The sequence below is a fragment of the Macaca nemestrina genome, chromosome 5 (assembly GCF_043159975.1).
Source record: "Macaca nemestrina isolate mMacNem1 chromosome 5, mMacNem.hap1, whole genome shotgun sequence".
NCBI classification, from domain to species: domain Eukaryota; kingdom Metazoa; phylum Chordata; class Mammalia; order Primates; family Cercopithecidae; genus Macaca; species Macaca nemestrina.
The window spans coordinates 77,275,954-77,296,816 of NC_092129.1; the positions used below are offsets into that span (position 1 = coordinate 77,275,954).

At 49.6% G+C, this 20,863-nt stretch overlaps 1 protein-coding gene across 4 annotated transcripts in view; it reads left to right on the forward strand.

The window, feature by feature from the left end:
* The first annotated feature begins 1,335 nt into the window (after positions 1-1,335).
* Positions 1,336-20,863, forward strand: part of LOC105478739 (synaptojanin 2) — a 118,580-nt gene continuing 99,052 nt past the window's right edge. For 2 of the 4 annotated variants that reach the window (XM_011736349.2, XM_011736346.2), the window contains exon 1: positions 1,336-1,563. In XM_011736349.2, the coding sequence (XP_011734651.2) occupies positions 1,437-1,563 (127 nt within the window). In that variant the 5' untranslated portion in view covers positions 1,336-1,436. The remainder of the gene's footprint in view (positions 1,564-20,863) is intronic. The other 2 variants (XM_011736347.2, XM_071096647.1) reach the window with 2 other exon arrangements.

The window sequence follows — 20,863 nt, forward strand, 5'->3', positions numbered from 1 at the left end:
AAAGAAGCTGCTGCAACAGCTGATGAGCATCATGCCTGGGATATTGAGCACATCATACTTGACCTGGGCCAAGTTTGTGGGCAAGGAAAGGGGCTGAGGGTCAAGATGATATCTGCTGGGGTTGCTCAAATTTATTACCCAATCATCCCCTGAGAGGTTGTCCCCTTGTCTGGTCATTACTGAATGTCTGCAGGGGCATGGCAATGTTCTGCTTGGCTCTGGGGGCTCTGCCTTTCCTAGGACAAGTCCCAGAGACAAACAGCTTGGCCCAGTGCAGCAGAATGGGGTGAGAGCGGAACTGAGTTCGTCTGCCAGCGGGATGGAAACAGCTGATGGAGGCTTCTCCACGATCCCCACGTACCCATGTACCCATCACAAGAGAAGGGAATTAAGCCAATTAAGCCGCCAAACCACCCCAAAGGGTGATTCCAACTCAGCCCTAAACACCCATCCCCACTCCACCTCCCCTGCAGCTCTGACAGGCTGAGCCTCGGCGCTAGAACCCGGCGCCAGAAGGCCGGGCCACAGGTGACTGGGCTGCGAGGCCACACTCCAGCGTACACGCGCGGACACGTGCTGGTGTCCAGGGCCAGTGGGAGAGGCGCTGTCACCATCTGACAGGAGAGGAAGGTGGCGCGCAGAGAAGTCAGAGTCACGTGGTAAGTGGGGGTCGTGGTCTGGGGATCACGGCTCCAGGTTTCTTCGCGACAACGCACCGTTGACCCCCAACACCTCTCCCTGGCGGGGACAGTGACCGCAACATTCTCCGCAATAGAACGCTAGTGAAAAGTAACCTTTCTCCAGCCCGCTCCACGCGCTCCGCACCCGCTAAGCGTCTCCGCGAATTAACTCAGTTCTCCTCGCCGAAGTAGCCGCAGTTATGACCCCGCTTCACTGCAGGGAGACCGAGGCACGCAGGTCGAAAGGACTCGTCCAGGGTCGCAGGAGCCGACCACACAGGGAGGCGGAGCGCCCCCGGCGGGAGCAGTCAGCGGGTCCAGCCTGGCGGGCTCCCAGGCCGGGCTGCCCATATAAGGCTGCGGGCGGCCAGCATCGCGGCCCAGCTCTCGGGGGCGCCCCGCGCGGGTCATCCTCCTCCGCGGCGAGGAATGCGTGGCATCTGGGAGGCCCTTCCGCTCCACGCCCGCCCACGGGAAGCCTCAGCCCCGGGGCGCGGCCTCGCGCAGCTGCCTGGCCGCTGGGGGGAGCGCGGGGCCGGCGGAGGCGGCGGTGCGCCCTCACCTGCCCCAGGCCGGGGAGGCGGGTGTGGGGAGGAGGAGGAGGAAGGGGAGGAGGCCGGGAGGAGCCTGGCGCGGCGGGAGCGGCGGCGCAAAGTGAAACTCTGGGAAGTTGCGGGCGCGCGGGGAGCTGTAGCGGGCAGAGCGCCCTCGGGGGGACGTGGCCCCGGCCTCCGCCCGCAGCGGGCCCGACCCCTCATGGCCCTGAGCAAAGGGCTGCGGCTGCTGGGGCGCCTGGGGGCCGCGGGGGACTGCAGCGTGCTGCTGGAGGCGCGCGGCCGCGGCGACTGCCTGCTGTTCGAGGCCGGCACGGTGGCCACGCTGGGTGAGTCCGGCCCGGGGGCAGCGACGCCCGGAGGAGAGGGCGCCCGCCTTCGCCCAGCCTTGGGAAGACGGGTACCCCACTTCCCGAGGGAATCGGGCGGCGCGGGGACTGCCGGGGCGTAGGGGTCGCGCGCAGAGGGGTGGCCTTTTGAATGAAGTGGCACTGGGGACTCTAGAGAGCGCTCGGGCTGGGCGGGTGGTGCACGGAGGCCGGCCTCCCCTCCACTGGGATCTCCGGCCCGCGCGGCCAGAGGATGTGTTTGCTGGAGAGCCGGCTGGGGCGCTTTGCGTATTCATGAGGATCCCCTGGGGTTGACTGAGGAGCCGGTCTGACCCTGTGCCAGGCGCCTTTTCTTTTGCACCTGTCGATGAAACCAGTGATTGCCCTTTGGTTTGTGTTGGCGGCTCCACTCCTGGAGGGGATGGGGACCAAAGCCCCAAAAAGGCTCTGGAGAAACTGCTGATGGCACCTTTGTCTCACGTGAATACTTGGTCAAGAAGCATCCGTAGTGCAATTTATAGAACTTGTAAGCAAATATACCATGACCCTACCTTTATGCTGTCTTAGATCCTGCCAAGCCAGCGAATTTCACCTATGGACTTCAGAAGCCTTGAAACTGGCACTGTGCTATGGGCTTTAGGACATTATCTCACTTCATTCTGACAATTCTACTAAAGAGTTATTATTATCCCCATTTTGCAGATGAGCAAACTGAGGCCCGAAGAGGCTAAGAAAGTTGCTTGCCAAGGTGACATCATCCACCTGACTTTTATGTGGCTGTTTCTGTAATGTCATTCAATACATGGCTTCCTGGTATCAGTAACCTGGATCCCTTGTTTTGTGCTCACCATTATAAGGAAAGCCTGGGTAGCAGCAAAGCACGTGAAACCAGGTCTGATTGTTAGACTTGTAAATGTGGACACCGGAGAGTAGGCTCCCACCAGTAGGCGTCCAGCTGTAACAGCTTCCCGGTATTCCTAGCTAAACAAGGTGCAGCCCAGGGTCACTTGTGCTTGAGGTGGTCGGCAAATGCAGCAGGCAGTCACTTGTAGGATGCTTCATAGATTAGATGCCTCTAACCTTGTTTTCACATTTGCGTGTGTCGACTCTAGTTTAGATGTAGTCTTGGAAGGACTCTCCTATTTCTGATTCCCTAATCATTTAATTAACATGCATTTATCCAGCTTGTTCTCAGTCACTTGATTACTGAACCAATGTCTCCAGTATTCTCAGCATCAAAAGTGGGCAGCGAATTGTAGATTAAGTTATTTTCAGGTTATTCCAATGTGTGCTGTCCCGAAGAGTCTAAGTTTGGTCATTTGGTATGGCCTTAAAAGAAAACCACAGAAATTTTCATTCCATTTTAGATGTCCACTTCATACCACATTTATCAGAAGCAAAAGATTAATTTCACGGTACAAAACTACTGTTTCATCAAATAGATTAAAATGTCCTTCAGGCCGGGCGCGGTGGCTCACGCCTGTAATCCCAGCACTTTGGGAGGCCGAGGCGGGCGGATCACAAGGTCAGGAGATCGAGACCACGGTGAAACCCCGTCTCTACTAAAAATACAAAAAATTAGCCGGGCGCGGTTGTGGGCGCCTGTAGTCCCAGCTACTCGGGAGGCTGAGGCAGGAGAATGGCGTGAACCCGGGAGGCGGAGCTTGCAGTGAGCTGAGATCGCGCCACTACACTCCAGCCTGGGCAACAGAGCGAGACTCCGTCTCAAAAAAAAAAAATAAAATAAAATAAAAAAATAAAAATAAAATGTCCTTCAGTTGGATTACGGCAACATTAAGTCAGGTTCATACACATTCAAGAATTATTTGAAGCAGCTTAGAAAAATTTTATTTTTTCAAAAGTGAAGATTTAAAAATGATTAATGACAGTAATGTAGTGCATATTTTCCATTAGGAGCTGGAGTTTGGGCTGAGATTTACATCACGTTGGTGATTACAGTATACCAGATTTTAGAACAGAGAATGTAAGAAAGGAATTGGCTCGTCTTCAACTCATGTGCAGTCCACATTTGTCATTTAACCTAGCATTCATTTTTCAGTAGAAAAAACTTTAAAAAATCTTTTCTTTTTGAAACAGAGGCTTCTTCTTTTGCCTAGGCTGGCATGCAGTGGCACAATCACAGCCCACTGCAGCCTCAACTTCCCAGGCTCAAGCGATCTTCCCGCCTCAGCCTGCTGTGTAGCTGGAACTACAGGCACGTGCCACCACGCCTGGCTGATTTTTTTCTTTCTCTTTCTTTCTTTTCTTTCTTTTTTTTAATGGCGTCTCACTATGTTGTCCATGCTGGTCTTGAACTCCTGGGTTCAGGTGATCTTCCCACCTCGGTCTCCCAAAGTTTTGGGATTACAGGCATGAACTACTTACTGTGTCTGGGCTGAAAACTTAATTTTTTAAAGTCTGTTTTATTTAAGTGAAATGAAACTATTTTTAAAAAGCAGCTGTAGCATTTGGTGGCTTTGCTGGTCCAGAGAGGGTTTGTAGGAGAGAGCCTTCTGTTACTAGAAAGTTGTTTCAAACTTTCAACATATCCTAAATGTATCACTATTGGATAAAATGGCTCTGAACTTGAAATTCCCATCTGTATTCCAAAGGGCTAGCTAGCTGTTTTACTTTCCTTTCTTGGAGAAAGTGATTTTTTTTTTCTTTTTTTTTTTGAGACGGAGTTTCACTCTTGTTGCCCAGGCTGGAGTGAAGTGGTGGGATCTTGAGTCATTGCAACACCCCCACCCCCGCCCGGGTTCAAGTGATTCTCCTGCCTCAACCTCCCCAGTAGCTAGGATTACAGGCACACGCCACCATGCCCGGCTAATTTTTGTGTTTTTAGTAGAGACAGGATTTTGCCATGCTGGCCAGGCTGGTTTCTAACTCCTGAAGTTAGGTGATCCAACTACTTTGGCCTCCCAAAGTGCTAGGATTACAGGCATGAGCCACCACGCCTGACCCGAGAAGATGAATTTTTACAAGAAGGCTGCAATCTCTACTTTTGTATGGGACAGTATACTAGTGACAGCTGGCGTAGCTCGTGGTCTAATCTTGACCTTTCACCCTTTCCTTGAGGTTGGGGATAGCTTCCTTTTCTTTTCAGCTGTGGTTTTCCTGTGAGGGGTCCCTCCCAGTTAGTAATGAGAGGCTGAGGCTGAAGTTGTGGGTAATTGCTTGCTGGGTAATGGTCTTTCCCGTACCCCGAGTCATTCTGACTTCTGTCCTGCTCTGCTGCGGATGCACACAGCTGCTTTCCTAGGGGCGAGAAGAGATGAGGGGAGTGGGCCTGATGACCACAGGCACTGCCCCTTCATAGCACATTTTATTCCTGAAGGATCCTAACAGGAAAAGTACCTCTCACCGAAGGGGCTGCGTGGTTCCTTATTATTTTCAGGCAAGGCCTGGAGACGGGCTTGAACTGGACTGTGATTTTTAGGACAAACTGATGGTCCATGATTCGTTGATTGCTGGACTCCTCCCATCTGAACCTGTCCTCACCTGTCCTGTGCTAAAGTGAACTCTTCACACTAGGCCATCTGGCCTGCTAGCAGGATTGTGGAAGGAATTATTCCAAATTCCTGCTTCTAAAAGAATTAGGTTGTGAATCTGTCTTTTATGTAGATCAGTGGGAGCAGAAATTCCAGAGGCAGAAAAGCCAAATGTATTGGCATTGATTTAAAAGGATTTTTTGAAGTCTCAGGAACCTGACTGGAGGGTAGTTGGCCTTCTCAGCACAGGTGGGAAGCCCCGTAGCCGGTACCAGCTTCCCTGGCTAATAATCCACAATTAGCAAACAGATGTTCCCTTATTTGCGCATGGGACAAAAACCTATTCCTGTCTCTGTCTCTTGTAAACTTAGGGAAAAGTGCTTATTAATGGATTTTGTCTATTTTCAGAGTAAACGACAGTGTTCCAAAGTTCAAGGTTCTCCAGCAGCCCCCAGGAACGGGGCCTGAGGGTGTCCCTGTGTTTACGGTCGGGGCTGTGTGTGAGTGAGGTCCTGCCTCCTGCGGCCCAGCCTGGCTTTGCTGTGAACAGGCAGCAGGGAGGGAGGGAGGGATGGGGCAGGAAGCTTGAGAGATTTAATTAAGTTAATTAATGTGTGTCCCTGAATTACTTTGAGCTTCTAGGGGTTGGGGGGAAGGTTCTGTGTAAACATCAGGCCCCCAGGTTCTCCCAGCTGCTGTTTGTGCAGAGGCCACATCTCTGTTTAGCTTTGTTTGAATTGGTGAGATGGCCCCAGGGCGGAGCAGGTCTCAGTCTGAACTGTTGCCTAGATCACTTTCCCAGACTTTATGGCCAGATTTATTTGGTCACAGATTGGAATTTTGATCTGCTACAGAGGACCACAGAGAATCAAATGAGTCACCATTTTATAAATGCTCCTGGACAAAGTTGGAACCACAGGTAGGACCAGGCCAGGGTTCCAGGGCCCCTGACATGGGAAACTAGAGCAGGACCCAGGGTCACGGTGGTCTGTCTGCCTCCAGGACTGGTTTGCCTCCTCTCCTAGCTGGAGGCTGTCTCAGCATAGTATACAAAATGCAAACTGGGATGGTGTGTGCTTCTCCCTGGGTTTTTTGTTTGTTTGTTTGTTTGTTTTTGTTTTTTGAAACAGAGTCTCGCTCTGTTGCCCAGGCTGGAGTACAATGGCACAATCTCGGCTCATTGCAACCCCTGCCTCCCGGGTTCAAGTGATTCTCCCGCCTCAGCCTCCTAAGTAGCTGGGACTACAGGTGTGTGCCACCACACCCGGCTAATATTTGTACTTTGAGTAGAGAAGGGGTTTCACCATGTTGGCCAGGCTGGTCTGAAACTCCTGGCCTCAAATGATCCACCCACCTCAGCCTCCCAAAGTGCTGGGATTACAGGCATGAGCCAGTGCGCCCGGCCTTCCCCGTGGTTTTTGTAGCTTACCTGTAAGATCATGATTTCAGATCTTACCAGGCTCTTGTTTTGGCTGTGGCTTAAAACCTTGGCTTTTAACCTTTAATTGTGAAAATGTTCAAACACAAAAGTAGAGGGAAAAATGAATCCCCTGTCTACCTGTTGTTCGGCATTGACTGTTATCAATATATTGCCAATTTTATTTCACTTGTCCCTATATTTTTTATAAAAACATGAATCTCCTAAAATTTAGTTTGTTTAATGCCAGGCAAGATTCTAATTTGTTGGGTTGGCTTTTTTTTTTTTTTTTCCTTATTTGTATTTAGATATATAAGTTCAATTTTTTAATTTTATTATAAATTGACAAATTATAATTAGTATTGTTTTTTGAGATGGAGTCTTGCTCTGTCACCCAGGTGGGAGTGCTATGGCATAATCTTGGTTCACTGCAACTTCTTTCTCTCAGGTTCAAGCGATTCTCTGGCCTCAGCCTCCCGAGTAGCTGGGACTATAGGCGTGTACTACCATGCCCAGCTAATTTTTGTATTTTTAGTAGAGATGGCGTTTCACCATGTTGGCCAGGCTGGTATCGAACTCCTGACCTCAAGTGATCCACCCACTTCAGCCTCCCAAAGTGCTGGGATTACAGGCGTGAGCCACTGTGCTGGGCCAACAAATTATAATTATTATATATTATGGGGTACAAAGTGATCATATATGTGTACAATGTGGAATGATTAAATCAAGATGATTAATGTAGTCATCACCTCAAATACTTATTTGTTTATTTATCTTTTTTGAGATGGAGTCGCGCTCTCTCGCCCGGGCTGGAGTACAGTGGCGTGATCTGGGCTCACTGCAACGTCCGCCTCCCAGGTTCAAGCGATTCTCCTGCCTCAGCCTCCTGAGTAGCTGGGACTACAGGCGGGGGCCATCACACCCGGCTAATTTTTGTGTTTTTAATAGAGATGGGGTTTTGCTATGTTGGTCAGGCTGGTCTCAAACTCCCAACTTCAAGTGATCTGCCCGCCTCAGCCTCCCAAAGTTCTGGGATTACAGACATGAGCCACCGCACCTGACCACTTGTTTTTTGTAGTGAGAACATTTGAAATTTACTCTCCTAGCAATTTCAGAATATAACTATAATTACCATGCTATGCAAGTTCAAAATTTACTTGGCAGATTTCAGTGTGGCCAACAGCAGAAATGGTGGCTTGAACTGATTCTGAGACATTGGCCAAGACACATTTTTAAAAGCAAAATGACCACTTGGGAAGGGTCGACCACAGCCTGGAAGAACAGGGATCTCTCTGCTGGTGAGCTCGGGAGGACAAAGTCTGGACCCTTTGACGGCACTGCCTCTAGCCCCGGGCAAGAGTGGGCCGAGCGTTCTCTGCGTTCCCCTTTCTGGATGACACTCCTGTTGCTGGAGTGTGCTAAGCACATAGTACAGCCTGTGCAGACCCCTCCCAGGGCCTCAGGCAGACTGTGCAGCTGTGTGTCCACCCCAGGCCCGGGTGTTGGGGTGGCAAGGGTGTGTCACAGGTGGAACTGGACACACACTAGCTGGGACTCCATGTGTGTATGCACGAGGCTCCCTGCAAGGGGGCATGAAGCCCAGGTTGGGGGAAGAGAAGGTGGCCAGGCTGGGGCCGCCCTCCCCACTGGCCCCATCATGAACCTGGCCTTCCAGGTATTCATGGCAGTCTACTTTTCGAGGTAGGAGGATAGAACCTATTTTATTTAACTGTTTTACTTTGTTAGCTTGATTTAAAACTTAAAAGTTTGGCATACAGGATGCAGTACTCACGAGTACCCTGGCCCCAGACCCTGCAGATACTCCGGCAAACCTGCCCTGGGCACCTGTCCCAGCCTGTGTCTGTTCTCGAGAGTTCCTGGGGTGCTCAGCGTCCCCTTTGTGCTTTTTGGCTGCTCAGTTTCTGTTGCTGGGCTCCTTTGGCCTTGCCACTGAGGATGGGGAATATATTGTTTTCTTTCCACTTGAATTGTCCTTAAAGCCGTGGGTAAACTGGCTCAGGCTCAGACTTGGAAATTTGATTAGAGTCTCTTTAGCATTTCTGGGCAGGGCTTACTGGTGTCGTGGCCAGCTCTCCTGGAGGTGAAAACCAAATTGGGCTGGGAGGGTGTACGTGACACTTAAAGCCCCCAGAACTGCGGTGCCATCAACCACACACTGTGGACAGGAGGCTGTCAGTGGGCAGAGTGGGTCCACCCTCAAGGTCCATACGAAACAGCCCAGTTCAGGGCACTGCTTCTTTTTAAGATCTCATGGGCAGGAGCCTTCTGGCACTGTTCATGTGAATGTAAGTTGTTCTTTCTTTCTGGAGGAAAATTTAGACAAGTGAATGAAAACCTTGAACAGTATGCAAGTGCTTAATCCGCTCTTCTACATGCAGGAGTTTCTCTCAGGAAATATTCCCAGATCACTAGCCCATTTTGCTTCAAGGATGTTTATTGCAAGCTGTTTTGAGTTTTTAACTGGTTAAATAAACTTTGGTTCAACTTGATCATAATAGCTGACATTTATGGAGTGTGTACCACCTACCAGGTGCTGATCCAAGTGGCTAACATATATTAACTTCATCCTTAAGGCAAGTACTAGTAATCTCCATTTTACACTTGGGGAAACTGAGGCACAGAGAGGCTTAAGAACTTGCCTGAGGCTCCATCTCCAGTGGAAGTCTCCAGAGAATAATATGTTCAGTAAAATCTCATTCTTAGGGGAAAAAAATGAATATATATATATGTGTGTGTATATATGTGTGTGTGTGTGTATATATGTGTGTGTGTGTGTATATGTGTGTGTGTGTATATATATGGAAAAAGACTCCCTTTGTCCTGTTGTCTCTGGCTTATCTTGGTTTTCATCTGACATACACTTTTGATCGAGGAGGTTCCCGCTTGGGGAAACTGCCAGCCCCTTTCTGAGCAGAGGGTGTGGCACTACAAAGGCAAAGCTTGATCTCTGGGAGAAGCATGTGGGCTTGAAGCCCACGCTCCTGGAGGCAGAGCTGAGCCTCCACACACATGTTCCCAGCACTGGGAGCAGAAGCTGATGCGGCCCCAAGGTGCTGAGGAAAGTGTGCCCCAGTGCAGAGGATGCTACAAGGCCCCAGGCTTCTCAAGGAACATGAGACCTGGCAAACTCAGAGTGTTGGACTGGGTCGGCTCCAAGACGCCCCTGGGTTTGAGCTGGAGAAGTGTCTGCGGGAGGGTACTGGGGCTCCTGCAGAGCATGTCTTCCTGCCCCTGTGGGCTTTTCTGGGGGGCCTGGGAGGCTCTGCCAAGTTGGTGGACGGAACTGTGCCTTGCCCTAGGGGGCACTAGGCAGGAGCTGGGCTCGGAGCATGAGTCTGGTGCTGTGCCAGGAGGCTAGATGCCCCAGCCAGGTCCTGTGGGCTGTGCCGCCTGTGCCCTTGGCCTGCGAGGCTGGCAGGCTGCCACTGCTTGTAAAGCCTCCTGGTTGAAAATGTGACTCGGAGCAGCGGATTCACTGGGAGCCTGTCAGTCACAGAGCCAGACGGGCAGCTTGTGCTTGTGCCCCAGGCCCAGACCGCAGGAGGTGGGAGCAAGTTCCACAGCTCCAGTGCGAAGGTCTGAGCTTCATTCTAAGGCAGGTTTTTGAGGACATGGGGCTCTCGGGCACCTGGTTGTATTTCTGCAGCCTGCATCTCTGCCCACTCTCTCATGCCTCCTTCTCCCCAAGGCTGGGGCTGGTGGAGCCCGTGTCCGGCGTGCCCCAAGCCAGCCTTCCATCTCAGATGGAGTTGTGTGTTTCCAGTGAGCCTATGCACCCCCTGAGAACAGGGCCTCGCCCCACATCCCTGCTCCTTCATCACAGCTGCTAGGAAATGAAGGCGCATGTCCCCAGGGTCCTTCGAAGTAGGATGTGGTCTCCCTGAGCAGAACTCTGGCTCTAAATGCTCTCCTGGCTTTGGCGTTGGTGTGGGACTTGGGTTGCAGGAGAGGTCAGGTTGTTAGCGGCTGCTGCTCAGACCCAGCGCAGGACCGGGCTGCTCCAGACCCTCAGCAAGATGTAGCAAAATGGTCAAATTTAAGGTGAGCATGGGTTCCCATGCAGTTTCTCACCCCTGCTGCTGCTGCCTGTCTGTGAATGTGAAGGCGAGGGGTGGTCCTGCATTGACTTGTTACTGCCTGGTGGGAGTAACCCGGAAGAGGCAAACTACTTCCTTCCCTTTCCTCAGCTCTGAACCTAGAATGTTCCAGTGATACCACCTCCAAACTCTTCACCTTTTCCTTTCCCACCTCTCTGCACTGAGGACAGGAAACTAGGTGGCTACTCACAGTGGGTAAAACTGAGGCTTGCAAGACAGCCTTGGGCAACGGGACAGCCAGATCCCAGCCCTGGGCGCCTGTCTCTCCCGTCCCGAGCCCCAGTCTCTTTTTCAGCTGCAAAGTCAATACTTTTGCTTTCAGAGAGGGAGCATGTGCCAGGCCAGGAGAGGCTTTGGGTCTATCACAGATGGAGATTGCCTAGCTTAACTGCGCAGTCTGAGTGATTCTAAGGACGGGGAGAGAGAGAACGCCTCTGGAGCCTGGGACACACATTTGCAGGAGAAGGTGGTGAGTGCGTTGTGACCAGGTGAGGGATGAACCTTAAGGAGATTGGCCGAGAACACCTCCTCTCCTCACCCTAAGTCAACAAGCCCGGGACAGCAGTGCTTCCAAAACTTGCTTGTTCACCTCACCTGGAGATCTTGTAGCAAATCAGGTCCTGCCTCCTTGGCTCTGGGGTAGGCCTTGAGAGCCTGTCGTTCTAACAAGCTCCCAGGTGATGCTGGTCCACAACCAGCTTTGAGTACCGGGATCTCGTACTGGCTTGGGAGGGAGGAGACCTGAATCCTAGCCCTGGCCCCTTGGGCTCTTCTTTCCATTGGGGAAATTTAGTTATTCCCTCCCGGCCCCAATATCTTAATCTGAAAACAAATGAACGACAATCTATGTTGTCTTTCCTACTCTGAGATTCCATATATCTTAAAAAAAAAAGTTTTAAAACTAAACATGTCACCCTCACCATCACTACTTTACACACCTAAAATTATAAACCACTCAGAAATTTTAATCTTAGGAGATGTGATCTGGCAAGGCAAAGTCGAAAATGGCTTTGAGGTCTTAGCTAAACCTAGAAATCTGATGCTCTGCATTTTTTATGGGATGCTTATGAATTAATGAAAATACATGAGATTCTCTCTCCTTGAGCCTACCCTTTCCTACAACCAGCAAAAACTTTTAAAATCAATTGAAGCTGACTCTGGGAATGCCAAGGTATTGATTAAAATATCATGGACTGTGCTGATTCCATGGCCGGTTTAGCTGATGCTTGTTAAGAGCCATGACTTTTTACAATTTTTGTTTTTTGTGGGTACATAGTGGGTATATGTATTTATGGGATACATGAGATATTTTGATACAGGCGTGTAATATGTAATAACCACATCATGGAAAATGGGGTATCCATTCCTTCAAACATTAATCTTTCGTGTTACAAACAATCCAATTATACTTTTAGTTATTTTAAAATGTACAGTTAAATTATATAGTCACTATGTTGTGCTATCAAATACCAGTTCTTATTCATTCTATTTTTTTTTTTTTTGTACTCATTAACCATCCCCACCTTCTCCCTAGCCCCCCACCACCCTTCCTAGCCTCTGGTAACCATCCTTCTACTCTCTATGTCCATGAATTCAATTTTGATTTTTGGACCCCACAAATAAGTGAGAATATGCAATATTTGTCTTTCTGTGCCTGGCTTCTTTTCTTTTTTTTTTTTTTTTTGAGACAGAGTCTTGCTCTGTCACACAGGCTGTAGTGCAGCGGTGCGATCTCAGCTCACTGCAACCTCCACCTTCTGGGTTCAACCTCCCAAGTAGCTGGGATTACAGGCACCCACCACCATACCTGGCTAATTTTTGTATTTTTAGTAGACACGGGTTTCACCATGTTGTCCAGGTTGGTCTCGAACTCCTGACCTCAGGTGATCCACCCACTTCGGCCTCCCAAAGTGCTGGGATTACAGGTGTGAGCAACTGCGCCTGGCTGGTTGGCTTGTTTCACTTAACATAATGACCTCCTTCGATCCATGTTGTTGCAAATAACAGGATCTCATTCTTTTTTATGGATAAATAGTACTCCACTGTGTATATGTACCACATTTTCTTTATCCATTCATCTGTTGATGGACACTGAAGTTGCTTCCAAATCTTGGCTATTGTGAGCAGTGCTGCAACTAACATGGAAGTGCAGATATCTCTTCAACATGCTGATTTCCTTTCTTTTGGGTATACACCCAGCCATAGGATTGCTGGATCATATGGTAGCTCTACTTTTAGTTTTTTGAGGAACCTCCAAAATGTTCTCTATAGTGGTTATACTCATATAGAACATATATATAGTACATAACATATATATAGAGTATATAACATATATAGTGGTTGTACTAATTTACATTCCCACCAACTGTGTACAAGGGTTTCCTTTTCTCCACATCCTCGCCAGCATTTGTTACTGCCTGACTTTTGGATATAAGCCATTCTAACTGGGGTAAGATGCTCTCTCACTGTAGTTTTGATTTGCCTTTTTCTGATCAGTGATGTTGGGCACCTTTTCATATGCCTGTTTGCCATTTGTATATCTTCTTTTGAGAAATGTGCATTCAAATCTTTTGCTTATTTTTTGGATCGGATTATTAGATTTTTTTTTTCCCTGTAGAATTGTTTGAGCGCCTTATATATTCTGGTTATTAGTCCCTCATCAGATGAGTAGTTTGCAAATATTTCCTCCCATTCTGTGGGCTGTCTCTTCACTTTGTTGATTGTTTCCTCTGCTGTGCAAAAGCTTTTTAGCTTAATGTGATCTCATTTGTTCATTTTTGCTTTGGTTGCCTGTGCTTGCGGGGTATTACTCAAGATATTTTTGCCCAGGTCAATGTCCTGGCGGTTTTTCCCGATGTTTTATTGTAGTAGCTTCGTAGTTTGAGGGCCATGACATTCTTAAAAACATAACTTTCATTCTTGCATAGCTTTTTTTTTTTCTTTAAAGTAACCTGGACTGTCATTTGGCTAGGGAGCCGGGAGTTTGTGTGTCTGGAAATGTGTGGTCTTCTTTATCTGTTTAAACTATCTGTTTTATATGTTGCATGAAGCCCGCTTTACCATGAATCTTATCAATGACTGATAAATATTGTCTACTGGAGACATTCTCTTTAAGAGGAGGAGACCGTTCTCTGCAGCTCCTGCTGATTCAGCAAAGCTGAGGTCAGGTGGAACCGGCTGGGCAGAGACGAGTGATTAGAAGGCTGTCATAGGCAGTGACAGTCCACGTGCTCCAGGGCAGAACAGTGACTCTGGCTGTCACAATCTGTTTCAACAATGGAGATTGTTTGTTTTTTATTTAAATGATGTGAATAAAGAAAGGAATCTTGGAAAACTAAGGCTGGAGCTGCCCAGGCCTGAGCCAGGCCCTTGTAACAAGGCCCTTCTGGGTAGGGGAGCTACCTCTCTTTTCACCTGGACCACCTGGTGGTGGGTGGCTAGCTCAGAACCACAGCTGGGTGGGAAACGGGAGGGCCAGCAGTGAGCTGCAGGAATGGAATTCCGTGATGGAATCTTATGTCTCCAGAGGGGACAGACAGAAGCTCGTGTTTTCATTTCAAAGGGTATCTGCCACACCCTCCAGGCAGACCACATAAATGGCATTTTTGGGTGAGGCCTGAGAGATTCTGTCTGGTGGTATACACTGATTTTAACCAGAAGCGACAGAATTGGACTCTTATTGACAGGGGAAGATAGATGAGAGATGATTTCCATGAGGATGTTGAAAATATTGACAATTCCAAAGACCCCGGGGAGTCTGGGGATTCCTGGCCAGGAGCGCCCCTCCATTGCCCCGTACCACCTTGCTTTCCAGGCTGTGGCTCTGTGTGTCCTCTGTGGAGTGGGGGCGCTTCCTTCTAATTCACAGAAGGCACAGTATGGGCTCCAGACTGCCCATCCTGCTAAAACTGGCAAAGGCCTTTGCCCAGCCTGGGCGGCAGTGATTCAGCCAACTGCAGAAGTGGTATTTGGAGCTCACCCTTAAAGCATAAAGCAAGTTACGTTCAGACTATATACAGGCAATGAGAAAATACGATGAAATGTGACTGCATATGAATAGCCCCAGACTTCTAGGGCCTTTGAGTGTGTCTGACTTGGGCAGCATCTTCTCCTTTTAGGTTTCAGGCTCAGTTTACTGTCAGGAAAATTAAGTTGCTGAGAGCTTCTCAATTTTGGCTTAAAAGAGAAAATACACCCGGAACAAAGACTTGAGGGGTGCTCCTATTAAAAAACAAAACAAAACAAAACAAAACAGTGTGTGAGCTTCAGAGGAGCACCTTGAGACTCCAGTTCCATCACCTCCGCTCTCCTGGGCCCTCCTGGGGGAGCGCTCCATCTTGTGCCTGCCTTCTCTTCTCCTGAACACTCTTAAAGTATTTTGAGTGCGGAAGATAGGATCATACACTCAGGAAAGCCGAGAGCTAGATCCTGAAGCATCTGTGTGGGAAATGCCCATCTGTGCATGAAATGAGCGTCTGCGACTGAAGTGATCCCTTGTCTGGGATCTGTTTGGCGTGTGCCAGGAGACAGACGGACACGTGCATGCACACACACAGTGGGGACGGGGAGTAGGTGAAATAAGAATGGGAAAATGTTGACACCTCCGGGAGCTGGGTGACAAGCTGCTTGGTGGTTCACTAGACAGGGAGTTATTGGCCGCTTTTCAACATCGACAGATAAAAATCAATAGCCTTCCTGTAATGCCATCATTATTCAATTAGTCTGTAATGGGAAAAGCAGATACCACTCCCCCACAGTTTCTGGGAATAAACAAAGTGTGTACGGCCTAAAAGAAGAAAGCTATAGAACTTGACTGAAGCCCACATCTGTGGAAAGGCATACCATGTTCTTGGAATGGGAACATCAACACTACAGAGATGGCAGTTCCTCTCCAGTTAATCTAGAAGTGCAAGTATCGATGAGTAAATCCAATTAAATTCCAACAAGAGCCTTGTCTAAAATGCAACAGGCTGATTGTACAGTATCGCTGGACTCCCCCCACATCCAAACTTATTCTTACCTTCATTCTCCCATTTTGGCTAATGGCAGTACCATCCAGGCAACTGCTCGTAATAAAAGCCTGTGAGTCATTCTGACTCCCCTTCCTTCCTCAGCCTCATCCAACCTACCAGCCAGTCCTGACCACCCCAAAACAGATGGTGAATCCCACCGAGTCCCCCATTATCACTGCTACATCAAGAGTGCAGCCACTGCCCCATGTGCTTTTCTGGTCTGCTTGGCAGCCTTTTAACTAGTCTCTTGGCTCTTCCCCTGCTCCCCACATAGTGACTTGCTTGAGGCCCACACAGCCCTGGTCCTCTGCCCTGCCTCTTTCTCCACCCTCATCTCCCACCATTTCCTGGGCTCACTGCATTCAGCAGCCTGACTCGTTCCTGCTCAGAATCTTCACACCCACCACCCACCTGCCTGCCCTCCCTCCCCCAGGTGATATGGTTTGGATCTATGTCCCCACCCAAACTCATGTGGAAATGTGATCCCCAGTGCTGCAGATGAGGCCCTGTGGGAGGTGACTGGGCCACAGTGGCGGTTTCTCATGAATGGTCAGCACTGTCCCCCTTGGGGTTGTCGTTGCAACAGTGAGTTGTCACAAGATCTGATTGTTTAAAAGTGCGTGGCACCCACCCCACCCTCTTGATCCTGCTCCTGCCATGTAAGTTGCCTGTTTCCTCTTTGCCTTCTGCCATGAGTAGAAGCTCCCCGAGGCCTCCCAAGAAGCAGATGCTGCCTTGCTTCCTGTATAGCCTATACAGATCCATGAGCCAATTAAATCTCTTTTCATTATAAATTACCCAGTCTCAGGCATTTCTTTATAGCAGTGTGAGAATAGACTAATACACCAAGGGTTGGCCTGACTACTTCCTCCCCCTCCCCTCCCCCTCCCCCTCCCCTCCCCCTCCCCTCCCCCTCCCCCTCCCCCTCCCCCTCCCCTCTCCCCCTCCCCTCCCCCTCCCCCTCCCCCTCCCCTCCCCTCCCCCTCCCCCCTCCCCTCCCCTCCCCCTCCCCCTCCCCCTCCCCCTCCCCCTCCCCTCCCCCTCCCCCTCCCCTCAGTGACTGCAGTAAGATCTTCCTGACCTCTGGCTGGAATACCCTGCAGCCCCCACACATCAACTGTCCCTGCCCCACGCCTGGTTTCCTTCCTTCTTAGTGCTTATCACTGAAATTGCCTTATGTGTGTGCCTGCGTGGGTGTCTTCTGTTGTCCACTGCAAAAATGCAACCTCCACGGGCATTGTGGGTTGAATTGTGTGCCCCAGAAAAAAAAAATTGCTGTCCTAACCCGGGATACCTTGCAATCTTATTTGGAAATAGGGTCTTTGCAGATGCAATGAAGATGTAAGTTAAGATGGGATCATACTGCTGTGGGGTGGGCCCTTAATCCAATGTGACTGGTGTGCTTATAAGAAGAAAAGGGACACAGGCAGACACACGCAGAGAGGAGAATGTCATGTGAAGGCACACAGGGAAGACAGCCATGTGACAATGGAGGCAGAGATGGGAGTGACACTGCCACAAGCCAAGGAATGCCTGGGCTACCCGAAGCTGGGAAAAGCAAGGGAAGATGGCCCTGCCCACGCCTTGATCTTGGATTTCTGGCCTCCAGAACTGTGAGACAGTAAATTTGCTGCTGTTTTAAGCCCCCCGGTCTGTGGTTCTTTGTTACAGCAACCCAGGCAACTAATACAGGGGCATCACGTATCTCGTTCAGTACTTTACCTTAACACTGCCTGGTGTAGGAATGAGGCTTAGCAAACACTGTTGAATGATGAAGGACTGGCAAAAATAAATAGCCAAGATTTTGAAAAAGATCAACAAAGACAGACTGATTTACCAGATAGCAAAACACATTATCAAGCCCTAACCATCGTGGAGGTTGTCAGCACAAATCAACACAGTAGAGTGGAGGGCTCAGAACAGACTGGTGTGAGCAGTGTTCCTTCCTTCCTTATAAAGGTGATGACTTCAGTCCGTCAGGGAAAGGTAAGGGTGGATACTCAGCACCTGCTGTTGCTGTGGTTGATCTGTGCAATGCCTAAGAGGCCCCTGCTCTATTCAGCTGGATATTCACTCAGGCATTCTTGGCTGGTCTGCTGAGAGAGGAAGTGGCTGGAAACCTTGGCTGGCCAGCAGGATGCTTCCTGCTGCTCCGCTTCCAGGGGAGTGAGGGGTCTTCCTGGCAGTTTTTGCAGGTGGCTGCACACACAGCTGTCCTTCTGTTCACTAGCTCCTCCCCCAGCTGAAAGCCCTGGGTCCCCAGGGAGCCAGAATCCCTTATAAAATTACCTGCCTTGGCCGGGCGCAGTGGCTCACGACTGTAATCCCAGCACTTTGGAAGGTTGAGGCGGGCGGATCATGAGGTCAGGAGATCGAGACCATCCTGTGAATGGTGAAATCCCGTCTCTACTAAAAATACAAAAAATTAGCTAGGTGTGGTGGTGGGTGCCTGTAGTCCCAGCTACTCGGGAGGCTGAGGCAGGAGAATGGTGTGAACCTGGGAGGTGGAGCTTGCAATGAGCCGAGATGGTGCCACTGCACTCCAGCCTGGATGACAGAGCGAGACTCCGTCTCAAAAAAAAAAAATATTTACCAGCCTTACAGAGCCCTGGGTTCACACAAGGGACATTCCATGTTACAAGAGTTACCACACCTAAGGAAGCCCCATGCCTGGCATCTTCACCGAGTGGTTATAATTCACTTATGGGTCTTCCCTCTCCAGAGGCAATTTGCCAGTCAAGGTCATTTTTACCATGAGCAATGCTGTCTAGTAACAGAGTTGACGTTCTACCTTGATTAGGAACCAGAGCTAGAGAATTAAACATCGAATTCTCATACAGAAGGGAAGGAAGATTTTGTTAAGCCTGTGACCAAAACTATCCATATGGACACTGAGAGTCCTACGTTTTATCATACATTAAAATAAATGCAGAGGTATTTAAGTGTAAAAAAACAACTTTCAAAGTATTAGAAAATATAGGAGATGCTTTCACAGCATTACAGTATGGAAAGATGTTCTAAGGAAAGCATCAAACTCAGAAGTCGTAAAGGAAATAAACCTGATATAAGAAATATTTTTATTGAAGTGTAACATAAATAGAGAAAAATGAACACTCTAAGCATTGAGCTCCATGAATCTTCACCCAGCGAACACACTCGCATAGCCAGTGCGCAGATCTGGAGAGCCAGCGTTTGCCTCCCAGGACCCCTGCCTCCCATTCCTCCTGTGTCCAAATGATAGATTTGACTACATAAAAATGGAAAACTCCAGTATATCAAAAGACACCATAAACGTAGTGAAAAGACAAGCAGTAGCCCAGAAGGAAAGTTTGTGCAGCCTTTTGTAACCTAGAAAAAGGCCAAAGATGGATGATCATAGCGTATAAAAGAACTCCTATAGATCATGAAGAAGGGCAAGTAGTTCAACAGAGAAATTGGCAAAGGATATAATGAGCAATTCTCCAAGGGAAAAATACAAATGGCCAAAACAATGGAGCCAGTGTGGCCGGCTCTGCCCAGCACGGCCATTTGCACGTGGTCACTGTTGGGTGGGTAAGGGCTGCTTGCCCCGTCTCCAGCCCCACTCTCCTGCCGTCTCCCCCTGTGATTCAGGCATGGAGCTCGGGCCCCAGGTGGCAGGCAGCGCACTCTGCTCAGTTACCCCAGCTCCTGTCTTCACAGCCATGCCCTGGCACCTGTCTCCCTCCCCTTAGCCTGACCCTTTTCCCATGGGATGTTCGGTTGTCTCTGCACAGGCTCTGAGCCGGCCCCGTGGGCTTCCAGACAAGCCCAGATGGAGCCTGCCCTCTAGGGAGCACCTCTGTGTAGCTTCCAGCTGAGTCTTGAGACACAGGTCCAGGGAGCCAAGCTCAGGGCTGGGAACATCCAGGTGGGGCTCAGGTGCTTGAGGCGGACAACAGCCTGGTGCAGGACCAGGAGTGGCAAGAGGTAGTAAGGGGGCCATGGTGTTCAGAAATTGGGGCAGGTGGTGGGTAGGCATCCTGCCTCAAAAGGCCAGGGTTTGGGAGGGCAAGGAAGCCCTCTGGCAGGAGTCAGGGCAGGCATCCCAGGCAGGCAGTGTTCATTCTGTGAAGCGGGCTTCCCCAAGGAGGGGCCCTGGAGCAGAAAGCTGTCGTGTGCAGGTGACTGGGAGACCTGTTTTCTTTGGAGCCGTGCAGCTCCTGTTAGTGGATGACAGATTTCAAGCCCTGCTCAGGCCAATGTTTTTCACACACGTTTGACCTTTGATTCACAGCACACAGCGCAACAGCTTACGGTCCAGGAGTGCACCTCGGTATGTAGTTTGAGAATCCTGGCGATGACACGATTAAGATTCTGGGGCCAGGTTCTCACCAAGCCAAAAGCCTTTTTTATTTTTATTTTTATTTTTATTTTTTGAGGCAGCAGCTAATTCTAGGTACAGAAAGCCACTGGTAAAGTGTGGGAAGCTGTTTCCAAATTCACGTAATGACGGTAACTAGGGTCATTTGAGAAGGTTTCTTCTTCTGCCCTTTTGTAAAACGTAGCATGCTGTTTTCCCCTGGTGATAGACAGGGCCTCAGTACATAAGAGCAGGCACGTATGGACAAAGCCAGAGAGTCACAAACCATATGTGCCCGAGATGTGCCGCGTGTGGAGCTGTGAATAAGGAAGCAGAATCAATGTGTTTACTCAGAGCTGGATTTGGCTGTTTGTTCCTTCATCTTTCTTGGACCACGTGTCCTGGTGTTCAGAGGCTCCTGAGAGCCTGGGGCTCAGCAGGCCGTCTGGTCGCCCCTCTAACCCAGGTGAGCAAACAAGTCCCAGTGTGTCCCTAACGCATGCTCATTTTCTCATCAAACAACAAATAAATCAGAGGGTCCCGAAAAATGAATTTTGGCCTGTTTTCTGGATTCTGGATTGAAATATGGAGTAGGAGCTGACTTTTAGGAAGTTGATCAACTCTTCCCCTCACTCCCCAGCCTTCTGAAACTGTGTCTGTCTTGTCTTCAATAAGCACAACCTCCACCAACCCTGACCTACCCCCAGTGGTCGGCCTCTTCTTTGAATGCTTCCCTTACAGCACGCACTCCCCTCAAGCTGGGGCTTCTCTTGAGACCGCTCTGCTGTCCTTGGGACTGGTGGTGGAGGCAGGGTAGGCACCCTGTCCCTGCCCTTGTCCTGCAGTGCTCCTTCGGGCCATGGTTCCTCTTCCCTCTCTAAGAGGAACCGTTTGGAATCCATGTTCCTCCTTGGCCACACCTCTCCATTCATTGAGGAGCT